The 27,635-nt window shown below is 48.2% G+C and overlaps 3 protein-coding genes across 7 annotated transcripts; 1 reads left to right on the top strand and 2 right to left on the bottom strand.

The window, feature by feature from the left end:
* Positions 1-682: 682 nt before the first annotated feature.
* Positions 683-3,128, top strand: pnpla4 (patatin-like phospholipase domain containing 4). Its single transcript, XM_086204068.1, has 7 exons — positions 683-753; positions 1,065-1,245; positions 1,490-1,584; positions 1,803-1,938; positions 2,150-2,215; positions 2,288-2,440; positions 2,554-3,128. The coding sequence occupies exons 2-7, from the start codon at positions 1,066-1,068 to the stop codon at positions 2,683-2,685; spliced, it is 762 nt and encodes a 253-aa protein (XP_086060194.1). The 5' UTR covers positions 683-753; position 1,065; the 3' UTR covers positions 2,686-3,128.
* Positions 3,129-3,818: 690 nt separating this feature from the next.
* Positions 3,819-7,934, bottom strand: sts (steroid sulfatase (microsomal), isozyme S). Of its 2 annotated transcripts, none has more exons than XM_086204080.1 (10): positions 7,834-7,934; positions 7,211-7,369; positions 6,851-6,972; positions 6,630-6,752; positions 6,120-6,531; positions 5,906-6,042; positions 5,674-5,796; positions 5,045-5,204; positions 4,833-4,954; positions 3,819-4,523 (listed from the first exon to the last, which is right to left on the bottom strand). In XM_086204080.1, the coding sequence occupies exons 2-10, from the start codon at positions 7,354-7,356 to the stop codon at positions 4,174-4,176; spliced, it is 1,695 nt and encodes a 564-aa protein (XP_086060206.1). In that variant the 5' UTR covers positions 7,357-7,369; positions 7,834-7,934; the 3' UTR covers positions 3,819-4,173. The 2 variants fall into 2 exon arrangements, with proteins under 2 accessions (XP_086060206.1, XP_086060212.1); XM_086204086.1 differs by having other exon boundaries at positions 7,211-7,485; positions 7,834-7,919.
* Positions 7,935-9,922: 1,988 nt separating this feature from the next.
* anos1a (anosmin 1a) lies at positions 9,923-27,425 on the bottom strand. 4 transcript variants are annotated; one of them, XM_086204109.1, is made up of 14 exons: positions 27,217-27,425; positions 23,050-23,097; positions 19,446-19,511; positions 19,087-19,309; positions 18,037-18,221; positions 17,732-17,861; positions 17,115-17,323; positions 16,239-16,365; positions 15,938-16,039; positions 15,214-15,302; positions 14,719-14,890; positions 13,802-14,025; positions 13,393-13,534; positions 9,923-12,643 (listed from the first exon to the last, which is right to left on the bottom strand). In XM_086204109.1, exons 1-14 carry the CDS (start codon positions 27,409-27,411, stop codon positions 12,600-12,602), a joined length of 1,956 nt encoding a protein of 651 aa, XP_086060235.1. In that variant the 5' UTR covers positions 27,412-27,425; the 3' UTR covers positions 9,923-12,599. The 4 variants fall into 4 exon arrangements, with proteins under 4 accessions (XP_086060235.1, XP_086060225.1, XP_086060250.1 ...); XM_086204099.1 differs by having other exon boundaries at positions 16,239-16,368; XM_086204124.1 differs by lacking the exon at positions 23,050-23,097.
* Positions 27,426-27,635: the final 210 nt, after the last annotated feature.

Genomic DNA, 27,635 nt, shown 5'->3' on the forward strand with positions numbered 1-27,635 from the left:
AACAAGAATTTCACGATTGTAACTCCACCCATGTCGTCTCCATGCCTCAGAGTTCTCGTGGTCAGTGTGTGCGGGTCAGAGCGAACAAAACGAAACCACAAAAAAGGTAGAATTGCGGAATACAAAACTCTGACACGAAGCTAATCGAGGTTTGGCCGCCGCCTTCAAACTTGTAGGAATAGAAAAAAGTTTATTTTATTATTATTACTATTTTTAAATAATTATTAAATATCTAAATCATTCTTTTCATTGCCAAGGGGAACTGAAAAAAGAAAGATGATAAATTTGTCCATTGTTTTTTTTTTTTTAAGTGAGGACATTAATGGGGTAAGATGTGATAGTCATAAAAAAGGCCTTCTGTCGGTGTATAGTAATAATATTAATAATATTAATGATATTAATACATAAGAAGAAGAAGAAGAAATAAAATGAAAAGATCTGTTTTCCTTTTCCTGTTTTAAACTACAAATCCCAACTGGTCCTCTGATGACATCATCCTGTATGTTAACTAAATAAATATTTGAATGAATAAATAAGTAAACTGGAGTCAGATCACAGTAAGGGGGGGGGGGAGTCCACTGGTAATACCACACTGGGAACTAGACCTCGGTGGGGGAGGGGCAGTAACACCTTTAAGGCTCCATTCCTGGAGAGCTTTTATTTTGAAAATTTCAAGCGGAAGAAGAGTTGTGTTATTAAACCAACATGGCAGCGTAGAGCGGTGGAACCTGAGGGGAAAGAGACGCGGAAGAGGTAGCGTGTGTGTGTGTGTGTGTGTGTGTGTGTGTGTGTGTGTGTGTGTGTGTGTGTGTGTGTGTGTGTGTCTTGATTTTAAATAGCTGTTGGTCAATAAGTCACTTCACTGGTACTATTAGTACTATTACTGCGTTACTGTTGTGTACTAGCAGTTGTGTACTGTGTTGTCATTAGTTGCTGTACTGCAGTAATTCTCCCTTAGTAGTTTTATGTAAAGCAAACATGATGTGTGTTGTAGCTGGAGGGAATGTGTGTGTGTGTGTGTGTGTGTGTGTGTGTGTGTGTGTGTGTGTGTGTGTGTGTCGCAGGATGGCCGTTCTCAACTTGTCCTTTGCTGCTTGTGGATTTCTTGGGATCTACCACTTGGGGGCTGTGGGGGCTTTTCTCCGCCATGGGGACTCACTGCTGGGCTCCGTGGGGGCCTGTGCAGGGGCCTCAGCTGGGGCCCTGGTGGCTGCCGTCGTGGTCACTGCACCTGATAAAGTAGAGGTACACACACACACGCACACGTACACACAATGAAAGCAGCTTTACGCTCGCTCCCTGCCAGGGTGGTCATATGATTGACCCTGTCAGAGGAGTGGCGGTCCAGTTCTTTGAGAGAGAAGCCTGAGAGATGGACGTGGATGCTGATTGGTCAACTTCACTGTGTTCAGACACATTGCAGGCGTCACGCCACAGATGTGGGTGACATCATCTGAATGTAGGCGTGTGCTTGTTTGGTCTCCTCCAGCAGTGTCAGGACTTCACCTGCAGACTTGCTGCCAGTGTCAGACAGCAGACGTTTGGAGCCTTCACCCCCGGATACAACCTCATGCTCAGGCTGCGGTGATCACACACACACACACACACACACACACGCATGCACGCGCACATACACACACATCCGTGAGGAGGCGTGCTGTCTGCAGAGACCTGCACAGTCATAACCTCTCATAACTCTGAGTGTCAGCTGACCGAACTGTTATGCTGTGGGGAGTAATAAAGTTCGATGACACTGAACATCAAATGCATGTGTTTGTGCGTGCATGCGTGCGTGCGTGTAGGGAAGGTATGGAGGAGATTCTGCCGGCCGACGCCCACCGTCTGGCCACCGACCGCCTCCACATCTCGATAACGCACTCCAAGAGCGGCCGTAACCTGTTGGTATCCAGGTTTTCTTCCAGGGAGGAGCTGATACAGGTTAAACATCATCATCATCACTGATTCAACCTCTGACTAACACACACAGTCGACACTGAGAGGGTCAAAGGTCACTGTGACATCTAGAAGTTCGCGCTGATGGTGCAGCGTTGGCGTACCGCAGGGTACTCTCCCAGGTTGTAGTGATAAGTTGACAGGATGTGGAGAGGTGGATTCCCTCTGAACTCTTACTAACCCCTCCCCCCCATAGGCTCTCCTGGCCAGCAGCTTTGTGCCCGTCTATGCTGGAATGAAGCCGATGGAGTTCAGAGGACAGGTAGCCGCTGTTCCGCCAGCATGTTGTCATGGTAACGTCAGATGTGCTTTCAGACTATGCTTGTCTTAGTAGAAGTGGGTGGACGGAGGCTTCAGCGACAGCCTGCCCATCCTGCCTGTGGGACGGACCATCACCGTGTCCCCCTTCGCTGGGCTGCAGGACGTGTGTCCTGTCCACAGGGGGCGCTTCAGGACCCAGCTCAGGCTGGCCAACATGAACATCATGGTGAGTATTGCATCATCATGGTGATGATGTCATTATAACGCACAAGAGTTTGTATGTGTGTATATTTGTGTGGCAACAGTCATGATATCGAGTGTTCTCTTTGGTGTTCTCAGTTCTCTGTGGAGAACCTCAGACGTCTGAACCAGGCTTTGTTCCCTCCGTCCGCCGCTGTCATGAACTCCCTCCATCAGGAGGGTTTCCATGACGCCATCAGTTTCCTGAGGAGGGAATCCTGGATGAGCTGACTTTGAATTCAGGGGTCACCCAGATGGGAGGATTCTACCAGATTCCTGGACCGTTCAATGTCCTTCAGCTTCGGCTGTTGGAGGGTCCTGGGGAGGTGGCGAGGGTTCCTCAGGGTTACCAAGGGTTCCTCTGTGTTCCTCAGGAGTCAGAGAAGGGCAGACACGCATTTCTAGTTCAGAACTCGTTTCTGAACCTTTTGGGTGTGGAGGATCACCTCTTCTGTGACACTCCAGACTAAGATCCCACTGGTCTGGTGTGTGCAGAGGACAAGAACATGAAAGGGTTCCTCAAACTCCTCCTGGGGGACCACCGGACCACCTGTGCTCGGAACCCTGGAAACAAGTGTGACGATGAGTTTCTGACGGTGTCCTCTGGGACCCGTGTGGTTTGTGAGGCTGTGAGTGTGTTTTATTTTTTATTAAATAACTGATCTGCTTCTTGATGTCAGGATGTTTTTCCATCAGAGACACAAGTTTGTTCATTTTCTCATTTATTGGAGAGGAAAAAAAACGTGATTTCATTTAGTGAACGGTTGTACAGGATACGATCCGGATCTCCAACGAACATGTCGGATGTTCTGTTTACGAGAGTCCGTGTGGGATCAGGATGGAGAGGCGATAAAACAGACGATGAAGAACACACACACACACACTGACACACAATCGTGCTGAGACTCTGTGGAGCCCCAGCTCACCAGTGTAAATGTCTCGGCTGCGCTCACAAACCAAGGAACACCAGTATAGAGCCATGGTGAACACCTACACAGCCACACGAGTGGACAAAGAACCGTCTCTCTCTCTCTCTGTGAGACCAGCAGGCAGCTAGTTAGCTTCGCAATGTGTTAGCATACCTCTATCAGTGCTCAGGAGGGTCGTGAATATCATTTTAAAATCATTTACTCAACGCAGTGATGTGATGGAGCACCAAAGGTTTGAGGTCTAGAAAAGCGACTCCTGCTCCTAATCATGGAGGGGAGGCGATTAGTGTAGGAACTAGCTGCTCATGTAGCCGAGGTTGTTGCTTAGCAACCCTGATGACACGCTCTTCTGCTCTGCACCTGACAGTAATGTGTGAAGTGCCCTCACCTGACACGACCCACGGTTAGAGACCCCCCCCCCCCCACACACACACACACACACACAGTGTGTAGCCAGTGCATCAAAGCTGTTGTCTTTTATGAAGTCTGGTAATCACAGCTGAAAATGTACCTTGTAAACTGAACTGGAGCCATGACCTTCACCCTGAGGGTGACCTCCAGGTGACCTTTGTCCCTGGGTTTCAAACCTCATGATTGACAGATCCTTCCCTTCCTACCTCCATTCTCTCAATCGATGATATGATTCAGTACTGAATAGTGGTTTGTCGCAGCTCTGTAAATCATGGGAGACCTTTGAAAAGCTGCTTCCTTCACCTCCACGGTCACATGACCGACTCACGCCCTCCTCACCGCAGAGACTAGCGTCTCCCTGTGAGAGAGATCACTGGTGTTACTGGTGGGGGCACTGACAGAGCCGTGTGAAGGAGGAGCAGCACGGCTGCAGCCAGGGTTTCCAAACCATGTTGGCCACAGACATCTGGTTCTCCACCGGCTTCAGCGAGCTCTGATGACTCGCCGCAGCCTCCGCCATCTTTGCCAGGATGGCGTAAAAGTCCGGCTCAGTGTCAGGAGAGAGCGGCGTGCTCTCTGAAGGGTCCCTGGAGAGGTCAAAGAGCAGCGGAGGGTCGTGGTAGGTCACGTATCCTGGAGTGCAGAAACACACCTGAGTGTGGAAGCAGGCCGTCTGGTTCTCAGGGGAGAAGTTTGGTGTGAAGTAGAAGGCTTTCCACACGGAGCCACCTGGATGAAGAGTAGTCATCATCATCATCAATCATCACGTCTGATTCAGCAATAACCAAGCGCGTCATTAATTGGATTAATTTTTCATTGCCTGACACCCTGAGTTTATGAGTGTCATGTATTGGTCGGGGGCGTGGCCAAAACCAACCACACGGGACGGAGGCTTGACCCTGGTTGAGAGCCTGATGAAATCAAGGAGGAGTAAATAAAGGCCCCTCCTACAGTTTGAGGAACCAAAATGGAAAAGCTCCTGCTTCTTGTTCTTGATGAGAATATTGCACAGGTCAGATGTAACATGTTGGTACTTACTGTTCTGAGGACGCCATCGGACGGCGTTTAGATAAGTGTTGCAGTAATGGAACAGGAACTCATGGTTGGACCTTTGGACTCTGCCCTGGAGCAGACCCATGAGGTCATGACCGTCTATCTGCCTGCACACCAGAGGATGTGACATCAAAACCAGAGACTCGCTAACTTCCTGCCTCTCTACTAGCAGACCCGCTACATGTCACCTGGCTCACCTGTCGTCTGGAAGCGCTGCTCCACTTAGCCGTACCACGGTAGGAAACAGGTCCATGTTGCTGGTGGGCTCATCCACCTGTTTCCCACCTGGGATGGTTCCAGGCCAACGCAGGATTCCTGGGACCCGGATCCCTCCCTCCCAGTTGGTGGACTTCCCTGCTGCTCAGAAGAACAGGCCACAGTCACCTCGCTACCAGGACTGGACAAGGACTCCAAAAATACCTCATCTCTGACATAATCACTTCCTGTTGGACTCTAAAAATACATTATCCCTGATGTGACCACTTCCTGTTGGACTACAAAATCACCTCATCCTTGACCTATCGGACCTATTGGACTACAAAACTACCTCATCACTGTGGCCCTCTGTGATGTCATAAGTGAGTTTACTGTGATCCTCCATTTTTTTTGTACTTTCATGTAAATCTATTCTGCCAGAAGCAAGACGGCACAGCAGCATGTGAATGTGAATGTCAGTCTGGTGTTACGCTACAGAGGCGTGACATTAAACACAACAGCGTTCAAGCTGACCCTGTCACACCCTCACTGCTGGCTGGAGGACACACACACACACACACACACACACACACACACGGAGGAGTGAGATTGCCTCCTGGCCGTGGTCTACCTTTGTATATCCCATTCCATCCTCCAGCAGTCTCCTCCTCCAGGTGAGCTCCCTGATCAGACGTCAGGTAAACCAGAGTGTTTTCTCTGAGTCCCAGTCTGTCCAGAGTCCTCATGATCTCCCCTGAGAACACACACACACACACACACACACAGACTTAATCTGACAGAGAACAGATGAGATCACACTGGATCATTTCGGAGATCCGCTGGCGACTCGGTAAGGAACCTACCAACGCTCCAGTCCACCTCATGGATGGCATCTCCATAGAGGCCGTGGCCGCTGCTCCCTCTGAACCCTGCTGATACAAACATGGCCGTGTGCACCTGCAGGAAGGAGAAGAAGAGCAGGAAGGGCTTTGCCGAGTTCCTGCGACGAGAGTGGTCAGTGCCTAGGTGATGTCACCAGGACTGTCAGGAGTCATCCCAGTTTTGGTGGTCCTGTACCTTTCTATGAAGTCCACAGCCTCACGTGTCATCGTCTGGGTCAGGTTCTCAGACCTGAACGGCTGCTCCACGATCACATGATCCCTCATGAGCACACAGTTGAAGTACGGGATGACGGAGATGAATCCTGCCGTCAGAGCCGAGGCCGCCAGCAGCAGTGCCAGCAGGCTCAGGAGGAGTCGTCGGCTGATGGCCACCAGGCCGCCGCAGTGCATCAGGGCAGCAGAGACGCCGATGATACTCAGAGTCCTGTAGGGTAAATGCTTCTGGATCTGGAAAATCGTGCCATGGCCTGGCTGGCAGTCCCGCAGGTTGGTCAAGGGAACACCAAAGAAGTAGTGGAAGCCGTGGACGCCGGGGTGGTGGCAGTGGTCGCCGCTGCTCCGACAGTTGAGGCCCAGGTGCCACTTTCCTGAACGAAGATGACCAAGACTTCACATTCAGCACCAGGGGGAACCAACCAGACCCTCAGACTAGCCCCACAAATCCGGGACAGGCCAATAGACGTACCAATCAGAGCCGTCTGGTAGCCCTGCCGCTGGACTGTGGTGGCAAAGGTCACCTCCTGACGGGGGAGACCTCCAGATGCTGCAGTAAATATGAAGACCCCTGATCTCCCTTCACCTGCCAGACCTGTTAGAGGTGATGATGATGACCCTGATGAGCATGCATGGAACAGCTGTGTGATGCGTGGATGCCCCCTGCTGTGTGGTGTTGGTGCGTTGACTGGCCTGATCGGACCGGATAACGTCCAGTGAGGAACGCCGCCCTGCTGGGGGTGCAGAGACTTGCTGCGGCGATGTGGTGCGTCAGCTTCACCCCATCCTGCGCCAGTGCGTCGATGTTTGGAGTTCTGAGCGACACACATCAGCAGATTTGACAGAGAAACCATATATATTGGATTTCTGTACTGATGTCATCATAAGGGGTGTGGCATTGGCCTCAATATGACAGGCATCCAGAACAGCAAGGTGTGATGACATCATCGTCCCTGGGCCATGACACAGATTGCCTGATCTCTGGACCCCTACTCCCAAATTGGTTTTGGTTTTGGAGTGGGAATACTGGACTGACACCTGCCCTCACCTTACCTCAGGGTCTTGTTACCATAGCAACCCAGGTCTCCCACTCCCAGGTCATCCACCATCATCAGGACGAAGTTGGGTTTGTTGCTGTCCTGCAGTGAGATGCTGCAGGTCACCAGCAGCAGCAGCTGTAGCCGCCACGCCTCCTTCATGTTGGCAGCGACACTGGACAGCAAGTCACAGCACAGCGATCAGACTCCGCCCACCACCGATGACGTCAGAAGGACGGAGTCTACAGACCCGCTGAAACTATTCTTTATTCTCAGTACCCACGGCTCAGACTGATAGGGGAAATCAGACAAATCAACGTAGCAGTATTTGGTGTCACACACACACACACACACACACACACACAGAGCGCACGAGGTGAAAGGAGCACCACGATAAGGAAGTATTTGTGTTTGATAGAGTGTTTGTGTGTGTGCGGGCACCTAGGACGGGAATACATTCCCGGTTAAGGTGAGTGTGTTTCGTGGAGTTCCAGCTGTCAGGTGTAAGAGGAATCCCACGCGCACGGGCGCGCGCGCGCACACACACACACGCACACACACAATAATATCACTCTATGCCCGCCCTGGTTCTACGTGAGGTGACGTCACACATTCGTAATAACAGGGTTTCAAACTCACCGTCAGCTCTTCTGACGCACTGACCGACAATCCTTAAAAATTGTTGAGTCAAGAAAGTTTTAGGTGTGTTGAAATCGGGTTTCGGCTTCAGTCATGTGAGAGGAAACACAGAGCTGTGATTCCGGTAGAGAATTTCACAATAAAAGTAATTACACTTACACTTTTTTTCATCATAAAAAAATATTATGGGAACTAAGAAAAACAAAGCATCACAAAGGTCTTTGATCTTAGTAGTAATCGAGCTGTGTGTGTGTGTGTGTGTGTGCGTGTGTGTTCATAAATCATTTACCTATCTCACTATATGTGAAGATGCAGATATTTATTTTATGTATTTTGTGCACAGCGGGATCAGTATGGAGTTTGACCACTAGGTGTCGCACTTCGCCCCGCTGTGGTTGATGTCCCATACAGCAGTGCTTTGCTGGTCAGGTCACACACACATTTTCCCTGCCTCTGTATTTGTGACTCTTGAAGCAATGCAATGGATTTGCATTTTAAAGTTGATTAAGTCTCCAATGGTTTTCCATACTAACTCTCACCTCATCTTTGACCTCACCAACACAAGACCATGTGACAAGCTGGTTAATAAATAAGGTCATGTGATTCTAGAGGGAAGCAGTTGTTACTAATGATGAATGATCTGAGAGGTGGACGAGAGATGTCTGACCAGTTGAACCTTCAGAGAAACTACAATGCTGCACCGATGTTTGGGTTTGAAGCTGTCTGCTGGTACTGTTGCTCCAGGACCAAGGTCCCAAGGACAGCACCCATGACCTTGGGCAGCACCCAGGACCAAGGACAGCACCCAGGATTGATCAGTAGCCGTACTGTAGTGACTGACAGCACTAGTAGCAGTACTGCAGTTACTGATTGTAGAGGCAGTACGATAGTTATTGACAGCAGTCGTAGCAGTACTGTAATTGTTGTTGCAGAAGTAGCAATTCTGTAGTTGTTGGTAGCAGTAGTAGCAGTACTTTAGTTAATAGCAGTCGTAGCAGTACTGTAGTTATTGTGAGGCAACAATGCTAACCATTATGCCACTGTGCTGCCTTTTTTTAGTAGAAGAAAATAAAAGAAGTACTTGTAGTATTTATATCACTATTGTAAATACTGTACTACATAGACATTGGTATGGTGTTAGCACTAGTATCAGTACTAGCAGTTTAATATTCATAGTATACTGAAGGTCTAGATGTTATTATTGGTAGCTAGTTTGCGATTATCTTTCTTGTTATTGTTTGTTGTGTCTTAACTCTCTTGTCCCCCGTCCTCCTGTCTCTACTTCCATCTTTTTCCTTCCGTCTTATTCACGTCCCCATCTGTCCATCATCCTCTCTCCCTCCTTTCCCTCTCTCTTTGTCACTTTCTTCTCTGTCTCTTCTCCATCTTTGCTTCCGTCACTCTTTTTCTATCTCTTCTCCATCTTTGCCTCTGTCCCTGTCCTCCGTCTCTCTTTCTCTCTCTCTCTCTCACTCCAGCAGGTCAAAGTAGACGTCCAGTCCCGTTGAGTCTGGATCTGCTCCACGTTCCTGCGGTAAAGGAAGGTTTTCATCTCTGCTGTCTCAGACGTGCTTGTACATGGAGGATTGTTCGGTGGCGGTTCATAGAAAGAGGGAGGTTCTAGACCTGCTCTATTAGGACAGAGGCGGCAGGGACGGATAGTTGGTTCTGGAGACACAGAAAACTAACTGGACTTGGTCCCTACATATTTGAGCCTCAGCCAGCATCATCACAGTCCTGTCATGTTGCACACTCATGTTTCTGATGCTGCTGCTTCATGGAGGTAACCACATCTGAGCTTCATTAACATTCTCTCTCTCTCTCTCTCTCTCTCTCACACACACACACACACACACACACACACACATCGTGTGTCTGTGGGGATTTGTCAAACCTTTTGTGTGCACACAAGCTAAAGAACATGGCAGGCAGACCGAGTGTGCAGATCTTTGTTGTCTCATCACAGCTTCAGTCCCGGCTGCAGTATACAGACGTCAGCAGAGGTCATTAATGAGAAACCAGAACAAATCAACAAGGATGTGCGAAAGTAGGGTGTGTTCATACTGACACGTATGTTTATACAGGCTCTCTAGAGGTTCACTAAGGCTGAGCACGTGTTAAAATACAGGTGTACACTCTCATGGTTATACAGACTCAGCTAATAAATACAGACCAACAATATATACAGAATTTACAGAGTGCAGGGACTGACATGTCGTTTACAAAACAGGCTTCAACAGTTGCAGGAGGTCACTTTGAGATTGGTGAAATAAAGTGAAAGCACAATGACAACGGGGAACTCTGGGGTGTCTGCATGCAACGTCATCTACAGAGCTGACAGTGACAGTTGGGCTGAAGACACACTGAAGAACCAACACTATGATGGTAGACTGGATGTAGACTGATCCTAGACTGGATAAAGAATTATATAGACTAATGTAAGACTGGGTGTAGGTCAATTGTAAACTGACTGAAGACTGATATAGACCGGATATAGACTGATTATGTAGACTGGCTTTAGACTGTTGGTAGACTGGGTGTAGACCATTGGTAGACTGTTGGTGGACTGGGTGTGAACTGAATGTAGACTTGGTGTAGACTGACTGTAAACTGATTGTAGACTGATGATAGACTGGCTTCAGACTGATGTAGACTGGGTTTAGACTGATGGTAGACTGGCTTCAGACTGATGGTAGACTGGCTTCAGACTGATGTAGACTGGGTTTAGACTGATGGTAGACTGGCTTCAGACTGATGGTAGACTGGCTTCAGACTGATGATTAACTGGGTTTAGACTGATGGTAGACTGGCTTCAGACTGATGTAGACTGGCTTCAGACTGATGATTAACTGGGTTTAGACTGATGGTAGACTGGCTTCAGACTGATGTAGACTGGCTTCAGACTGATGATTAACTGGGTTTAGACTGATGGTAGACTGGCTTCAGACTGATGATTAACTGGGTTTAGACTGATGGTAGACTGGCTTCAGACTGATGTAGACTGGGTTTAGGCTGATGGTTAACTGGCTTTCAACTGATGGTAGACTGGCTTCAGACAGATGGTAGACTGGGTTTAGATAAATGGTATACTGGATGTAGACTGACTGTAGTTTGATGGTAGCCTGGATAGAGACTGGATATAGACTGAATGTAGACTGGGTTTAGACTGAATGTAGAACGGGTTTAGACTGATGGTAAGCTCTATGTACACTGACTGTAAACTGGGTGTAGGTTGAGTTTAGTATGATGGTAGACTGACTAGACTGATGGTGGACTGACTGTGGACTGGTGGTGGCCTTGTGGTAGACTGACTGTAGACTGATGGTGGCCTGGTGGTAGACTGGCTACAGACTGATTGTAGACTGGATGTAGACTGGCTTTAGACTGATGGTGGACTGGGTTTAGACTAATGCAGACCAGATGTAGACTGACTGTAAACTTGGTGTGGGTTGCGTTTACTGTGATGGTAGACTGAGTGTAGACTGATGGTGGCCTGATGGTAGACTGACTGTAGACTGACTGTAGACTGATGGTAGACTGATGGTAGACTGATGGTAGACTGATGGTAGACTGACTGTAGACTGACTGTAGACTGATGGTAGACTGATGGTAGACTGATGGTAGACTGACTGTAGACTGATGGTAGACTGACTGTAGACTGATGGTGGCCTGATGGTAGACTGACTGTAGACTGATGGTGGCCTGATGGTAGACTGACTGTAGACTGATGGTAGACTGACTGTAGACTGATGGTGGCCTGATGGTAGACTGACTGTAGACTGATGGTGGCCTGATGGTAGACTGACTGTAGACTGATGGTGGCCTGATGGTAGACTGGGGTGTGTGTTTTTTGAGCCACACGACCCATTTGATGTTGGGACTGACTGTCAGTCATTTTCGGGTTACGTAAGGGAAGTGGGGGTGAGGACGGAACAGTTCCTGTCTATCATCTACCATGTTGACACACACACACACACACACACACACACACACACATACATAAACAGGTGGAGCTGTCAGCAGGGACTCACACACAACTTGTATACCATTTTACTGCGTTTTCACAGTGATGCTATGAGGGAAACTGGTTCTTGCTACTTAGAGGATGTGACACTGACACATGAGACAGTCCAGCAGGTTTCCTGGGGGGGTCACAGTGGAAGAACCTGCGCAGGCCTATTGATACTCATCTCCTGCACATATGAACGGCAACGGTCGCGCTGCAGTCACATGGTTAAGTGATGAATTTCAACAGTGGCGGAAGCGAGCGTGATTGCACAAGCGCAAGAAAAATGGCGCATGAAGCGTTGCGATGCTGGAGCTGCACGAGGACATGAGGGAACTGATGGGCTCAACTCAAAGATTCATCAGCCTGTTTTACTGCCAATGGCGCATCAAGCAAGTCTGGGAAGTGAAGCTTTGCAGCTAAAAATTCTTTTCCATGCGGTGCCAGGCTAGTGTGGTTCGGTGTTCCTCGTCACGGGTCGTAGGTAACGTCCACAGGATGGAAAAAAAATAACAACTCAGCTCTGTTTTTAAACATGTAAACACTGAAATTAAAATCAGGGAGAGCTTCAGCACCCATCAGAGCAAACCCAGCGCAGACGATGACAGGGCAGCAGTTTTCTTCTCACATGTGCTTCCCTGATGTGTACATATGGTGGTATTTGCTGCGTGTCTGGATTCACGTTTGTGTCACTGTGGCCTGAAGTGATGATGTCACCCTGAGCGTGGGAGTCTGATTGGCTGACTGGCCTCGACGCATCTCATTGGGTCGGCCGCTCCTGCCGATGCTTCCTCATCCTGCTTCCTGAATGTGGAGAGACAAGACAAGCCTGTAAATATCTGTTATCAATTTGTCCGTGATCAGCCACTGGCACGCGCTTGAGGACACGAAACCCTAAAAATCCTCTCATCTTCTCTCAAAGTGCTGTCTCTGAACACGGAGGAGAAATGGAGAAGGTGAGATGGCTGATCCTCCTCATCTCAGAGCCAACTTGTACGATCCGTGTGTGCGTGCGGTGAGCTCGGACCACCCGCACGGGCCTTCGAAATTATCCGTTTGGCTCTCAGCTCGGGCTCACACTGAATCACACTCCAAACAAAAACGCTAACGCTGAGGTGTGGAAGGTGTAAGAGTTCGCGCTGTCGCCTGAATAAGGACATTTATAAATAAAGCGCGTTTAAAAGAACTCACTTTGGCCGGGATGCAAGATTATAATTACACCAGTTAAACACAACAAGCAGGCACGCTCTACAGGCTCAAAAACACACACACGGACTTGGGGGCAGGCCAGGTAAGACTCAACCTGGACTAGAGAGGCAAATGCTGGTCCACTGTCAGGGGCCTTCGTCAGTCTCTCATCAGTACATTTGGGACACATTTGGCACTGATGAAACTAAACATGCGTGAAACTTTCGTCCAAATCGCAAGTGTTCTTATTTCCCTTATTGTTACAAGAGATCCAGAACCTTCCGTCAGACCCCGTTGAGCAAACGTTCAGGCAAATGGACCCATCTAACCACGGTAACGTGCGTCCCATCGGTGTGAGTTCTTACGGTGTGTCAGGCTGCTTTGGTACCCTGGAGTCTGGAAGGTTCTGCTGGTTGCTGGACCTTCTCCCTGGGCTGTGATGGCCTGGACCTCTAGCCTGTAGAGACTGTCAGGGTGTAGACCCGCCACTTCCAGAGTGTTGCTGTCCTGCACTCAGAGAGAGAGAGAGAGGGATAGAAATCTAATTTTGTTTGACAAAATCTTGTTTGTCCATTCTTGCTCTTAAACAAGACATGCAATGGTCTGTCGGAAGCTGCTCAATAGCGCCCTCTACAGCATTAGAGCGATAGCAGAGGGCCAGAGACTCTCATTTTGTGTAGAAGTAAAGATTATGACATTAAAAATCTGTAATTATCAAACTCGTATTGCAATGTGTTGTTAGTGGAGGCGGGGGGGGTTGATCTTCAGACTGACCGGCGCTAATATTTGCGACTGGGAGATGAGGCTGGGGGCCAGCTTGTTGCTGTTGAGCCATGTGGTGGACATGACCTCTGCCCAGGTCACCTGGTAGCCAGTCAGCAGCTGGTGAGGCGGGTCCGCCGGTAAAGCCCAGCTGAAGTTGGCCGTCACATTGCCGCCGCGGAGCTGAAAGGAAGCTGTGAGGTTGGCCGGCCGCCGCAGCGCCCGTGGAGAGTTCGCTGGAGTAGAGACAAGTTACGGTGAACTTCTGATTGAGGTGAAAGGGTTAATGAATGAATGGGAGCAATCACGATTTACATGGCCACACCCACCGGGCTCTAACCCGCGCTCTGAACAATCGTGTGACTTGTGAACGCAACACTTTTGTGCATTTGGTGGCGTTATAAGCCGATTTTTAGCTGTTAAATCAAGACTTCTGGCAGCTCTGAGCGCTAGCAGAGCTAACAAATAACCTAATAATCACAATAAAAACCTTTATTTTTATATGCAGCCTTAATAACCTGAACTACTATATGTTAAATACCGATTTCATAATTTTACTGGTTCTGATGTCTTACAAGAGAAAAGTATGCAGCTGAAAGCAGCTTCACTACTGATAAACATTATTGCTAAATGTTGCTGCAGTGTCCCGTTGTTTTAGTTTCTAGGACATAAACTCAGCAGCCATCTTGCCCCTCCCACTCCGACTTCTACCTGCCCTCCTTCAGGAAACTGTGACTGGATAATCTGAGATTAGCTCATATTTGCCTTCATTCCGCATGTGACATCAAGGTTTTTGACCTCTGACAACCCGGTTGTCTGTGCGCAATGGTTTGATCTCGTCATCTCATGATGTTTTATATGCGTGTTTGCTGTCCTTCTGAGCCAGGTTAACCCGGTAACCTAAAGCTCTGTGGTTCCAGGCGTCTCACCCATGTCTCCGGGACAGGTGATGGGTTTTGAACTCATGGCCTGGATGGCAGCACAGGACGGAGTGAAGAAGCTGACGCTCTCCGCCAGAGGGTGACTTCTCCTGCTGAACGGCTGCAGGAGAACTTTGTACTTGCAGGAGAAGAGCAAACCCTGCAGGCTGACGAAGCTCTCCTAGCATCAGACGAGCAGAGGCGAGAATGAGCATCTACTTCCTCTGTGCATGCGTATCGCACGTTCTGTTGTTCACATAGCAGCTGTGCTACTGCAGGAATTTGTTACGTTAGCAGGGAAACCTTTAATAACTAATAACGGCCAAAAAATGCTATAAAGCGAGAATTTAATGCAAATGTTGATCACTCTGAACAGGCCAAAGGACATATGATCAGCTTTTAAAGACATGTCGAGTTAGCAACATGTAGAAACTCCACTTCCTGATTCATTGCGTTCGTTTGTGTGTGTGTGTGTGTGTGTGTGTGTGTGTGTGTGTTTGGCACCTGTGTGACGGTCTTCTCTGGAGGTTGGGTCTGGTTGTGGCTACAGTACTCGGGTCCCCACTGGATCCTGTAGAACTCGACAGAGGGATCTAGGACAAAAAAGCAGAGCTCTGCTCAGAACTGTCCTGAGGAAGCACCCGTCTCTCCTTCAGACCTGCTCATTAGCCAGAGCAGCTTTATGGACCCGCATCCTCCACCGTAGGGTGTGGAATACTCCAATACACCCAATACCCCCATAGCCCTAAGGTGTAAGTAGGCAACCCTCTCCATGGTAAACTCCAACGTAGCAGCACTCGGCTGGGGACTCACGGTTTTCCCCATCCCCGCCTGGACCCTCACACCTCAGGCAACTCCTGAGAAGAATTAAGTCCAACCCCTATCCAGGAGTTTGGGTCCAGAGCTGAGGTTATGTGTGGAGCTAACCCCAAACCAGATCTAACCAGTAGTGATCAACCTCCGCCACCAGCTCGGGTCCAAGCAGATCTCTCCAGGTGTCAGGTGAGGGGTCAGACTAAGAACGGTTCAAAACTGACTCCATCGGATCTGACGATCCAGTTAGACCATCAGAAGGGCACTTATCTCTCAAATGATTTAGTAGGAGCCTGGTTTGTTAACCCTTTGTTAGTTGTTGATGACTTGTTGACCTCATTCATCTTGATGGTAGAAATACACTCTCACACACATATACACACACTTTTCTACAGAATATTTATGCAGCACACACCTGTTGTGCTCTGCCAGTAAACATAAACCTGCAGCTGTCCATCCTGGTAGAATGGGGTCCCCACATCCAGAATGTCCCCTGAAGGGTCTCCGGTTCTGGTGGCTGAAAAAAGATCACACAGATGGGATAGAGGATCAGAACTGGGCCCAGACTGGAGCCAGAGACAATGTCTGCTTCTCAGCCGTCACTGATAGATGAATTTGTCTTAATTCTCATGGTAATTTCATGTAAACCGGCTGTGTACCAGAAAGTTGCCCCCTCCATGAATGTTTAGGTGCGCTGAGGATGATGGGTAGCATACCGCGCTGCGTGGTGAAGTGGAGGACGGCTCGCTGTCCTTTCAGCTGCATTTGTCCCCAGTAAGAGATGGCCTGGACCTCAACACTGTAACTTCTGTTAGACCGCATGCTGTCCAGCTCTACCTGACTCTGCTTACACACACACATCAAACCATAAATGGAACATCAGAAAACATGAAATGTGCACTGACACCTTGATATCTTCGGTGAGGGTATGCTAACAATCACCGTTCACTGCTATTTGTTGTGCTAAGCTAACTAGCTGTCAGCGGGTCTCAGCTCAGCTCGACTACTATAACTTTGTTCCTGAAGAAATAAAAATTGAGAGTTTTTGTCATGTCACAGCCCTGCGATGGACTGGCGACCCGTCCTGGGTGAACCCCGCCCCTTGCCCGAAGGCTGCTGGGATAGGCTCCAGCCACCAACCCCCCCCCCCCCCCCCGCGACCCTTAACAGGCTAAGCTGTAGAAAATGGATGGATGGATGGATGTCATGTTACAATCACCAGGAATAGAAAACTCCTGGGGGAGTCCCACCGCTGCCCCCTGCAGTAATTACATGATGAACCAGAAGTATTTTCAGTAGCCTTAATAGTAGGTAATACTTCTGTAATGCATTAAAAAGGAAAAAAAAGAAGCCTACATCCTAATTGTCCCTTAAAGTTTTTAAATTGCCTTTAAATAACAGTCACCAATATGAAACTCTGTGCAGTTGTGCGCCGCCTGGCTCAGTGACTTCACCTGAGTTGTCTCAGTAACTCCGATTTTTGGCCCAATTTGTAGACATAACATGAGGCTGTTGTCCTGTTTTCGATCTTCAGTCTAAACTACGTCCCAACAGGGTAACACAACAGGCCCAGAGGAGCTCAGCCGGCCTACCTCTTTGACCGTCTTCCTCCTCTTGGTCAAGGATGAAGAAGCCGATGGCTGTCCAATGGCAGTCCAGCTCCAGCTGACTTTGTAGTGGTGGACAGGGACATCCAGGTCAGCAGGCATACTCCACTGGAGCTGGGCACCCACTGCCCTGCCAGGGCCAAAGGTCATGTTGGACACCCTCAGCTCAGTTGGGGCAGGGGGGCTGGAGGGGTCTGAGGGTGGAGATGTAACAGTCACAAAAAGCGTGTTTTATCTGTCTAATAGGCTCATGTTTGAGTCCAGACTAGAGTTAAACCCAAGCAAGCAATGGAAGACTTGCATACCATCATACTTGTTTAATTTATGACAACACACTTGATGATTCCTGAAGGGCAAATGCAGTAGATGTCGAGTCACATGACTCATGGAAGCTATTTGTTCCACACGGATTATGTAGATGACTTAGCACGTTTCTCTACAGCCCTCTGACTTCAACTGGAACCTTCATTTACTCAATGAACATCTTGCTGTACTGAAACGGTGACTCCTGACCTCTGACCCCTAACCCTGAGCCTAAACTCATGAATCATTTCCTCTTGATGGCGTAACAACAAAACATGCGGACACAGTGTTGTCCTTACCTCTGCTGGAGTGGATGTGTCTGCTGGGCGTGGTGAAACCTCTGGTCCCGTGGGTGTTGACAGCTGCCACTCTGAACTGGTACCAGCGGCCGGGTCGGAGGTCAGACAGTCGGCCACCCTGCTCCGTGGTCTACATGTGGTGATACACCAATGCCACTGTGACTTTCTTGTCTTTGTGAAAGTTGATTGAACATATCTTTAATTTCTGGCTTTTTACATGACAATCATTCTGTTTTCATCCATTAAGGTTCTGTTTGTGCTGTTCTATAGTTTCTATGTGTGTGTGTGTGGTGCGTGGAACCAACCTGTGCAACTACCTGCCAGGAGGTGGCAGTGTCCTCACTGGGTTGGATACCGTAGTTCCACCTGGTCTGCAGGATGTAAACCACAGGCTCAGCTGAGATGTTGAAGCGGGAGGACCAGCGCACCTCCAGCTGACCGGGGGACACTTCCTCAAAGCCCAGCTCCTTGCGTGGCTTCAGGGGGGCCCCTGGGAGAGGAACACCAGCGCAGTTACAGTCCAGCTGAGGGGATGGTTCAAGTTCCAAACAGTTTACTAATGTTTGATCAGCGTGACCCAGGCCCCAGGGGGTCACGGCTTTACAAAGTACCACAGCCTGAAGAGGCCAGATTAGTTCCTCAGTAATATGGTTCCTCTTTCAGTGGCATTTGAGCAGCTGCGCCTGCAGCTCATCCTGAATCACACATCCATCCATCCAACCATTTTTTACTGCTTATCCTGTTAAGGGTCATGGGGGGGTGGAGCCTATTCCAGCTGCCTTCAGGTGAGAGGCGGGGTTCACCCTGGACAGGTCACCAGTCCATCGCAGGACCAACACATAGAGAGACAACCACTGGCTCTCCCAGTCACACCTACGGTCAATTTAGAGTCTGGATTAACCTGGTCCCCTCTTGATGTCTTTGGACTTTGGGAGGAAGCTGGAGTACCAGAGAGAACCCAGCAGGAACAGGAAGAACATGCAGACTCCACACAGAAAGACCCCGTGCTCCAGCCGGGGCTCGAATCCCGAACCTTCTTACTGTGAGGCAACAGTGCTGACCACTGCACCACCTGGCCGCCCGTGATGATACTCCCTTACATTATTATCATCATCATCACCGTCTTCATCCATCTAAATGAAAAGCTGCTTTGTCGTCTAGTTGACTCCAAATGGAACCATCATTTACTGTTAATGTCTACATAACCAGAGGGTTGTCCATGGCAGGCTAGTGTACAGGGACTAGGTTCCAGAACCTCTTACTCTCACTGAGTCATTTGAGCCGCTAACAAGAATTTGCTTACATATTTGTATGCTAAAGAGTCCTCTAGGTGCTGTTATGGTAGCACCACTCACCCTTGTAGGGGTCTCTGGGGGCCTGGCAGGTGTGGCCGCAGCCGTTGGAGCAGCACTTCTTCTGAGCGGAGCAGTCTCTGTCATGGTCACAGCTCTCTACGCAGGCTGCCGCGAAGCCGCTGGCTCTCTCCGGAGGAGGACAGCTGCCCTGCTTCACCTCCAACAAGGACTGCAGGAACTCGCAGCTGGTCACACACTCCCAGTGCTTCTTGGGGAACTTCCGCTGGTTCGGCAGGTGATAGCGAAGATGTGAGTGGAAGGTCAAGTTGGGGGCTTCCAACACACACTTCATTCAAATCATTGTGCTCATCTTTAACTTGTGTTCTGAAGCTGCGTCGGGATTTTGCTCTGAGACGTACCTCGCACAGCTCTCTACAGTTGCTTTTGCTCTTCATCGTCCAGCTCTGGCTGCAGGGCTCCAGGCACTGTGGAGGTGAAACACCCGTGTGAGTAATGAGGAGGAGGAGATATAGATAGCATACATTCACCACACAAGAGATCATAATCCACCGTCCCACTGGCAGATGAAGAAAACCATGAACATATATGCCTTCTATGGCTCAGCTGGACAGTCGAGACACTTCATGATTATGATTTTAAACACTCTCTATATTTATGTCTAAATATCTGCTGTCCACAAGGAGAGAAGACTCATCTGTGGCTCCTGCAAGACCTCAGAACAGAGGCCCGTTAGGGGACGTTTCATCGTCAGACGGGTGGTCTCAGAAAGTCACTTGATGAATTTTACTTACAACCAACAATAATATCTTACCAATAACCATCAAATCCCTGACTAGAACATGTCATTGGCATTAGAGGAACTGCACTAAACTGGTTCAGGTCATATTTACGAGGTCGATCTCAGTTCGTACTAACTAATGATAACCCTCTGAAACCACTGTAGTCACTTATGGTGTTCCACAAGGATCTGTGCTTGGACCACTCCTCTTCACTCTATACCTGCTCCCTCTTGGTCACATTATTAGGAAACACTCAATTAATTTTCACTGTTATGCTGACGACACACAGCTGTACTTATCAATGCATCGACATGAAACAAATCAGCTGACTAAAACGGAGGCCTGTCCAAAGGAGATAAAAAAAACCTAACTTGAAACCACCTTCTTCCATCTACGTAACATCGCGAAGATCAGACACATCCTGTCTCAAAAAGATGCAGAAAAACTAGTCCATGCTTTTGTCACTTCCAGGCTGGATTACTATGAGTCCTCCTATCTTGCTGCACCAATAAGTCACATGTGCATGAAACCCAATCACAGAGTGCAGTAAGTGTTCTTGTAGTGAGACTGCAGACCACAGACCCGTATACAGGAGCAGACTAGAAGCGGAACCCACCATTCCTCATCGCCAAATCAGCTAGCCTGAAATTTTGAGTATTAGAATTCAAATACAAGTTAAGTTAAGGAAGGTAAACATCCAGGTAGTTGAATCCATGTTTCAGTATTATATGGAGGTCACACTTGCTGAGACGGAAAAACATCGGCGGTCAGTATAATCCAGAAGGTCATTGTGGTTTTTATTACTTCATTAATGTGGCAAAGGAAAGTTAGAGTGAAGGGAAACTAATGAATATCGTCTGAGCAGCATGCGTTGTCCTTGATGGCAAGCAGCTGATGGTGCACTAGCGAGCACCAGTGAACACCAGTGGCCCAGGGGAGCCCGGGGGAACCAGGCTCAACGGATGGTAATTTCACGCTGTCGTTAGAAACAGAAGGGAGGAAAAGAGCAACAAGGAGGGACACACCAAGGTCATGATAGATAGATAGATAGATAGATAGATAGATAGATAGATAGATAGATAGATAGATAGATAGATAGATAGATAGATAGATAGATAGATAGGTGGATAGATAGATAGAGAGATAGATAGATAGATAGATAGATAGATAGATAGGTGGATAGATAGATAGATAGATAGATAGATAGATAGATGATAGAGTTGAGATGATATGTGTATACATATACATTCATATAAATATACACAGACATACACATATACACACATGCACATTCACTTACATATACTGTATATATTCTACATATACACAAACACATACAAATATACACACCCACATACACATACACACATGTGCACACACACAGTCCATTTAAACAAAAAAATTTGATACTCTGACCCTGAACTAAGATCAACTCAACCAACCTAACCTGTCCTTCCCTAAACTAATGATAAACCTAAACTAATATAACCGAATCTAACATGACCTGACCTAACCTAACCTGCTCTAACCTAACCTAACCTAGCCTAACCTAAACTAAGCTAACTCAACAAAGCTAATTTTACCTACCTTAACCTTATCTAATCTAACCTAACCCAAACTTAACCTAAGGCGAACCTCAGGCTAAGCTAAGGCTAACCCTAACCTAACCTCTCCTCAGTGCAGGATGGAAGTATTGATGTTCTCTACGAATCAGAAGAACTACAGCGCTGGCTAAGTTGGAGCTTAACTAGTATTGGAGTATTTGACCTGTGTGCATGGCGGAGCAGCAGCAGGAGCTCCATCACAGCTAGCAGCAGTCTAAAGGTGCCACCTTCTCTGGACCAGACCCATTGATGCAGATATATGGCACTTCCAGATGGCTTTTCTCACCTATCTGGTGCAGCTTGATCGCCTTATCACCGTCTGATGTGTCACTATGGGGCGTGGCCTCTAGAAGAGAACCTTTCCTGTTAGAAGAAGGCAAGAGGGCCCAAATGGCGTCTAGATTAGAGGACACTGCAACAACCGCATCGGGTGATCAGGACCTCACCACAAAGCCCTGGAGTGAGTTCCTTTCCCATCTTAAAACTATTTCACCTCCCAACAAATAACGCGCATCGCTGTGTGTGCAGGGGCCTGTGTGCCAGCCCCAGGGCAGCGCTGCCATCTCCCATCTCCCCTCCCGCATCTCCATGGAACGACGCCAGTTGAACCAGGACTGACTGTCCCGACTCTCCTGCCACTGTTCCTCAGCCTCAGTTAGTTTTCTGCTCCATTTCAAGCTTCAGTCACGCGTTCCATCTATGACTGGGAAAAGTTTGGGATATCAGAAAGCACCTCAGACTGGAATTGGTTTGAGGCAGTTTTTATTCCCGGGTCATAGAATGTGACCAATGTGCGTGCGTGCGTGTGTGTGTGTTATGATAGCGAGTGCACGTCATCCCGTGTGAACAACTAGTAGCCAGCTTATTGTCTCTGAAGGTGTTGCGCACTTTTAACAGCCACAGACTCAATACCACCTGGAACGGACTACAAGCAAAAAAGTATGAGTTTGGCTCTGACATCAAGGAAAGGAATACCGCAGCTGATGAAAGGGGGTCCTTCCAGGGTTCAAGGCCCCCCCGCTAATCATCTGGTCTATGAACTAAGACACTAGCGTCAGTGCTGCACACACCACGTCATGTCGACTGAAGCATTCTTCCGTCTAAAACACTCCCTTCTACTGACAGCGTGCGTGCTCCTCATCAGTGAACATCGATGCTCCACCAAGTCGTGACAAAAGACGACACGAGAGAGGGACAAACCAGCCAGTGGGTCAGTGGACTCAGGCTCCTGGTGGCTCTGATTGAGTCACGGATTTGATTGACTTGCACCAGGAAGATCCTCGGGTAGGATCCATATCCATGGACTCTCATGGAATAATGGACTTCTTCAGGACGCGCCTGGACTGCGTTGCCTTTGTTGACAGCTCTCAAGAAAAGAAATACCTCCTGCTGCTGTTTGACATACATGTCCTTATATGGATATCCTTCCCAGAGTGGGATGGTGTTCCCAGGAGACAAGTCAGAGCAGTTCCAACTCTGATGCTTCTCCATGTCATGAACTAAAAAAAAACCACATATGACGGGATGATTCCAGACTTATGCTGGTTTACTGGGACCTGTTGTTTTGTGTGTGTTTGTGTTTGTGTGTGTATGTGTACGCACGTGTGTATTTAACCTACCTTTGCACACTGTTTATGACCGTGACACCAGCCCAGCGATCCATTATTCTACACAGAAAGAGGGAGAAAGTCAGAAGTCTGTAACTGGGATGCATGTCACTGGTCACACTGGTTCCAACATCACAAAGCTCCACAGTTGCATTTGTGTTTCAAGGCTTCTGTTTCACTTTCTGCTACGTTTTGTCCTTCATTCTCCCCACCGAGGACCCAGGTCTGCTGGACTCAGCCCCCCTCATCAGGTCCATCATCAGCAATAACACCTTCTACCACACTCCTGCTTTGGTCTTGGACTTCATCCGTTCCGGACTCTCCCTCTGCTGTTGGACCTCATGTGTTCTGGGCTCCCTACTGACCTCTTCTGCCATCTAAAATTCATTTTTACCCAACAGTTTTGTTTACATTCACATTAAATTACAAACACATTCACAAACCAGACCTGCTTCTACAGTGGTCCACGGAACTCTAAAGCTAATGATCACAAAAGCTGAATTTAGTTCAAATAAGCAAAGCCTGCTTTGAGGTGCAGGCAGTGCTGTTTTTGGCAGGCATTTTAGATTTAGTTTTAGTCTTAGTCTTTTGGACTAAATGCTTCTTAGTTTTAGTCACACTTTAGTCATTTCTATCCTTGATAGTTTTAGTCTAGTTTTAGTCGACGAAAACTCAAAAAGGTTTTCGTCAAATATCAAAGATACCTATAAATAAAGATATACGTGTTTGTACTTGATAGGCCAATACAGGTGTTAGAATGAAGCACACTGAAACTGATCCACCTTCAAAGGCGAGTTTTTTTCCCCTCTTTTTCTTTCTCTACCTTTCACTTTTATTCTTTTGTTGCAGACGCAGACAACACACTGGCACACAATAGGAGTATTGTATCGCAACAAAATAGGATTAAAAAAATAAAAGCACACTTGACTTCCATGTGAACGACCACATGTCCTACATATTGGCTTCAGCTGCTACTATTGGTTAAAGCATCCAGGCGTGTTGCTTAGATAGGGAACAGCAGCAGGTCTGAAGACCGCCGTGTTTCCCAGTCCCACAAACGTGGGTCAAAGCAGTCCACCTGCCACCCGTCCACAAATGGACAGGGTTTTATTCATAACATGCTAAATTAATAGAAGGTCTGGTTTAAACCAGCCAACATTGGCGGGGCTCCTGGCAGCCCCGTTCATTCTAGCTTTAGCATGTAGCACTAGGAAGCGCTCTCTGCACCACGGGGGAGGTGGAACCACCGCCACAAAACTTTAGGCTTAATACCAAACAGAAATTGCATCACAGGGCTGGCCTCACATAGACTAAAGCTATGCTTTAATCATCCCTCTTTTTACGACCACCCGACACCGCTGCTGCCATGGTGTGTGTCTCGTCCGCTGCAGACAAGCCCAGACTGTCTCTGTGTGTGCGCGCGCGAGAGGCCTTTAGTCCGTGTGTACTGATGATGGGGGCGTGGCCATTAGGACCAACAGCTACAGCTGGCTCCATTCTGATGTTGGAGCTCTTGATTGACATTGCACGCATGTTATACTTGTTTTGAAACTTTGATCGTCCGCCCACTAACAATTTAGTCTCGTCTCGATCTCGTCAGACTAAAATGTATACAATTTCGTCTCATCTTAGTCTTTACAGGGCTACGGTGACGTTCGTCTTAGTCTCATTATCGTCATGGAAAAAAGGGGTCTGACGTCGTCATTTTCGTTTTCATCCAGCCTGACGAAAACAACACTGGGTGCAGGCCCTGGACTCTCCAGCCCTGGACTTGGCAGCCCCTGACCAAACAAAAGGACTCAGTACTCTGTGAACGTCACCTTTGGGCTTCAAAATAAATGAACTCTGGCTATGTAGCAGCTGCTCCTCAGCGAAGATGCCATTTATACACTGTGAACTCAAACTCCTAAAGCATAAAATCTAAAACAGGCTGCGAGCCATTGAGAGGTGACCGACACAGGTGTTCAACACGGGTGTTCAACACAGGTGTTCAACACGGGTGTCCAACACGGGTGTTCAACACGGGTGTTCAACACAGGTGTTCAACACGGGTGTTCTGGCAGCTGGGTGTGAAGCTGAAAGCTGAAGGGTGCTAAATTCTGCTAAATTCCGAATCCCGTCAGTCTCCGAATCCACCAGTGTGGAAATACTGGGCTGAAGCAATCACACACACGGACCCCTTGGTAGTTCTACTTTGGTCTTTGTTCCACACGTGTGCAGCACAACAGTGTTTACAGCTGTTCTGCAGGCCCAGAAGATCACATGATCCAAAAAGAAGAAGAGTCACAAACTAAACCCAGACCTGATGAAGCAGCCAGCTGACGGGATTAGTGACCACTCCGCACATTTACTAAGCTAATCAAGGTAATACTGCAAAATCATCCCATACTACTGCAGTAGGACCTAGCTTCAAATACTCACAGGCTCCCTGGTGGACCAGATTGGTAGTCATGGCTGGTACTGACCAGCAGGACCAGCAGAGGCTCTGTCACAGCGCCACTCAAGCAAAGTAGGATGTTCTGCTAAAACAGAACCTCCAGGAAGTTTAGGATGGAGAGTAAGCTCCACCCCTCAACTCTAGCTCCACCCCCAACTCTAACTCCAACCCCCCGAGAAGCTTTTCATCATCACGCTCTGTTTCTTTATGTTTAAAAGGACGCAGGAACACTCACACCCCATCAGGCAACACACACACAATACACACACCACCATTAACATCACACTTACCGAGTACAAACCTACAAAGTACAGTATATATGATGCAGCACCCAACACAGGTGTGTTATATTCATGAACGCTCTCCTTCCAGGTGTAACCAGGCGAGTTTTACACATTTGCACACAGCAGAAACACAAACTGGTTTTCATTTTTTGTTCTTCAGGACACCAGTCTGCCTCTCAACAACTAAAGAGGAGACTCAGTCATTTCCCTTTCTACCACTAGATGGGGACACAGTGGCACCGCCCTCATCTCGGACCAGGGGAACTGAGGAGAACCAAGAAAAAGAGTCCACTTGACTAAAAATGTGTATCTGTGTGCTGTTGCACAAGTAGTACTGGACAGTACTGGAGTACACTAACAGTACACGAATAAATTCTCCAAAACTCCCACAGCTTCTTCAACATCGTTTGATGATGGATGGATGAATATCAGTGTCACAAATTTGCCTGAACTGCATCGATATGAGCCTATTAATCAAGGGAACCTCCAAGGAACGTGTCTATTTCCTGGAATACAAGCTCACTGGGACAGAGACAGACAGATGTTTACAGACGTTCAGTGACTGTAGTGCCTTGAAGTAAACTATATTTCTCAGGGGGCCAACATAGTTCCTCAAAGGGCCAACATGGTTACTCAGGGGGCCAACGTGCTTCCTCGGGGTGCCAATATGGTTCCTCATGGGGCCAACATGGTTCCCCAGGGGGACAACATGGTTCCTCAGGGGACCAACATGGTTTCTAAGGGTGCCAACATGGTTCCTCAGAGGCCTAACTGGGTTGGTAGGGTCAGTGAGGGAGGGGCCACACATCAGCCAATCAGAAGGAGGCATGAAACACACCTGCTGGAATATGTTGCTGACTCTGAACTGGAGCTAGTTGGTACCAGTTACTGATCTATGTATTGAGGTTTTGCTCATGGATCAAACACACTGAATTATCTTATAAATACATGAAAATGAGTAAGTGGGCGGAGCCTCTTATATCAGAGCTGTCATCCAGCTGATGGAGAAATATGTGACATGAGCAAACAGCTGGAACCTCTGTTGAAGTATCTTTAGTAATAGTATACAGTCAGCACCCTCAGTACAGGCTCAGTACACGCTCAGTACAAAGTACACACTCAGAACATGCTCCGTATACACTTAGAACAAGTTAAGTGCACGCTTAGAACACGCTTCGTACACACTCAGTATACACTTAGTACACATTATACTGTATACACTTCTACTGTGTAAGTACTGCATTACTACATGCCCAGTATCACGTCGTACTTATACAATTGTTTCGGTAAAAATCAAAATTTATGACTCGCTCAAATACTGCTGAATATGTCTACTGTGGTACCTCTACTCATGTATGTATCTTAGTGTTGAATGTACTGCACTATCAGGAGCACAGCAGTACTTTGACGTGTTTTCACACACATTTGTAACTGATGATGGCGCGACCGGGACTTTACCTGCAGCGGCGTTGACAGCGTCGCTACACTGTGCAGGCTGAGGCAGCGCGACGCGCACCTCGCCCTGGACACGCTCCCCGAGCAGGACCCCTCCTCAGCGGCGGAGGCGGCGGCGGGATCCTCGCGCTGCTTCCGGCTCAGACCACCGGAGCAGAGCAGCACAATAATCCACAGAGACGCGATCGTGGCCGGCATCTTAGAGTCCGAGAAGCGCTTTGGAGCCCGAGGATGCGGTGGGAGTCCTCTGAAACCTGCTGGTGTTCACCTCCTCTTTTAAACCCAGGGAGGAGCTTGAGGATGGGGGCCGGCAGGAGAGGATGCTGACGGGCTTCCCTCTCCTCCACAGCCCGGGACAGCTGGATTTCAGAGTTTGCTGTTAATGTGTCTATCTGACATGAGAAGAGCTGCATCAGTAATAT

This window comes from Aulostomus chinensis, chromosome 1 (assembly GCF_037954235.1).
Source record: "Aulostomus chinensis isolate RoL2024-O1b breed Wild chromosome 1, RoL_Achi_v1.0, whole genome shotgun sequence".
Classification (NCBI taxonomy): domain Eukaryota; kingdom Metazoa; phylum Chordata; class Actinopteri; order Syngnathiformes; family Aulostomidae; genus Aulostomus; species Aulostomus chinensis.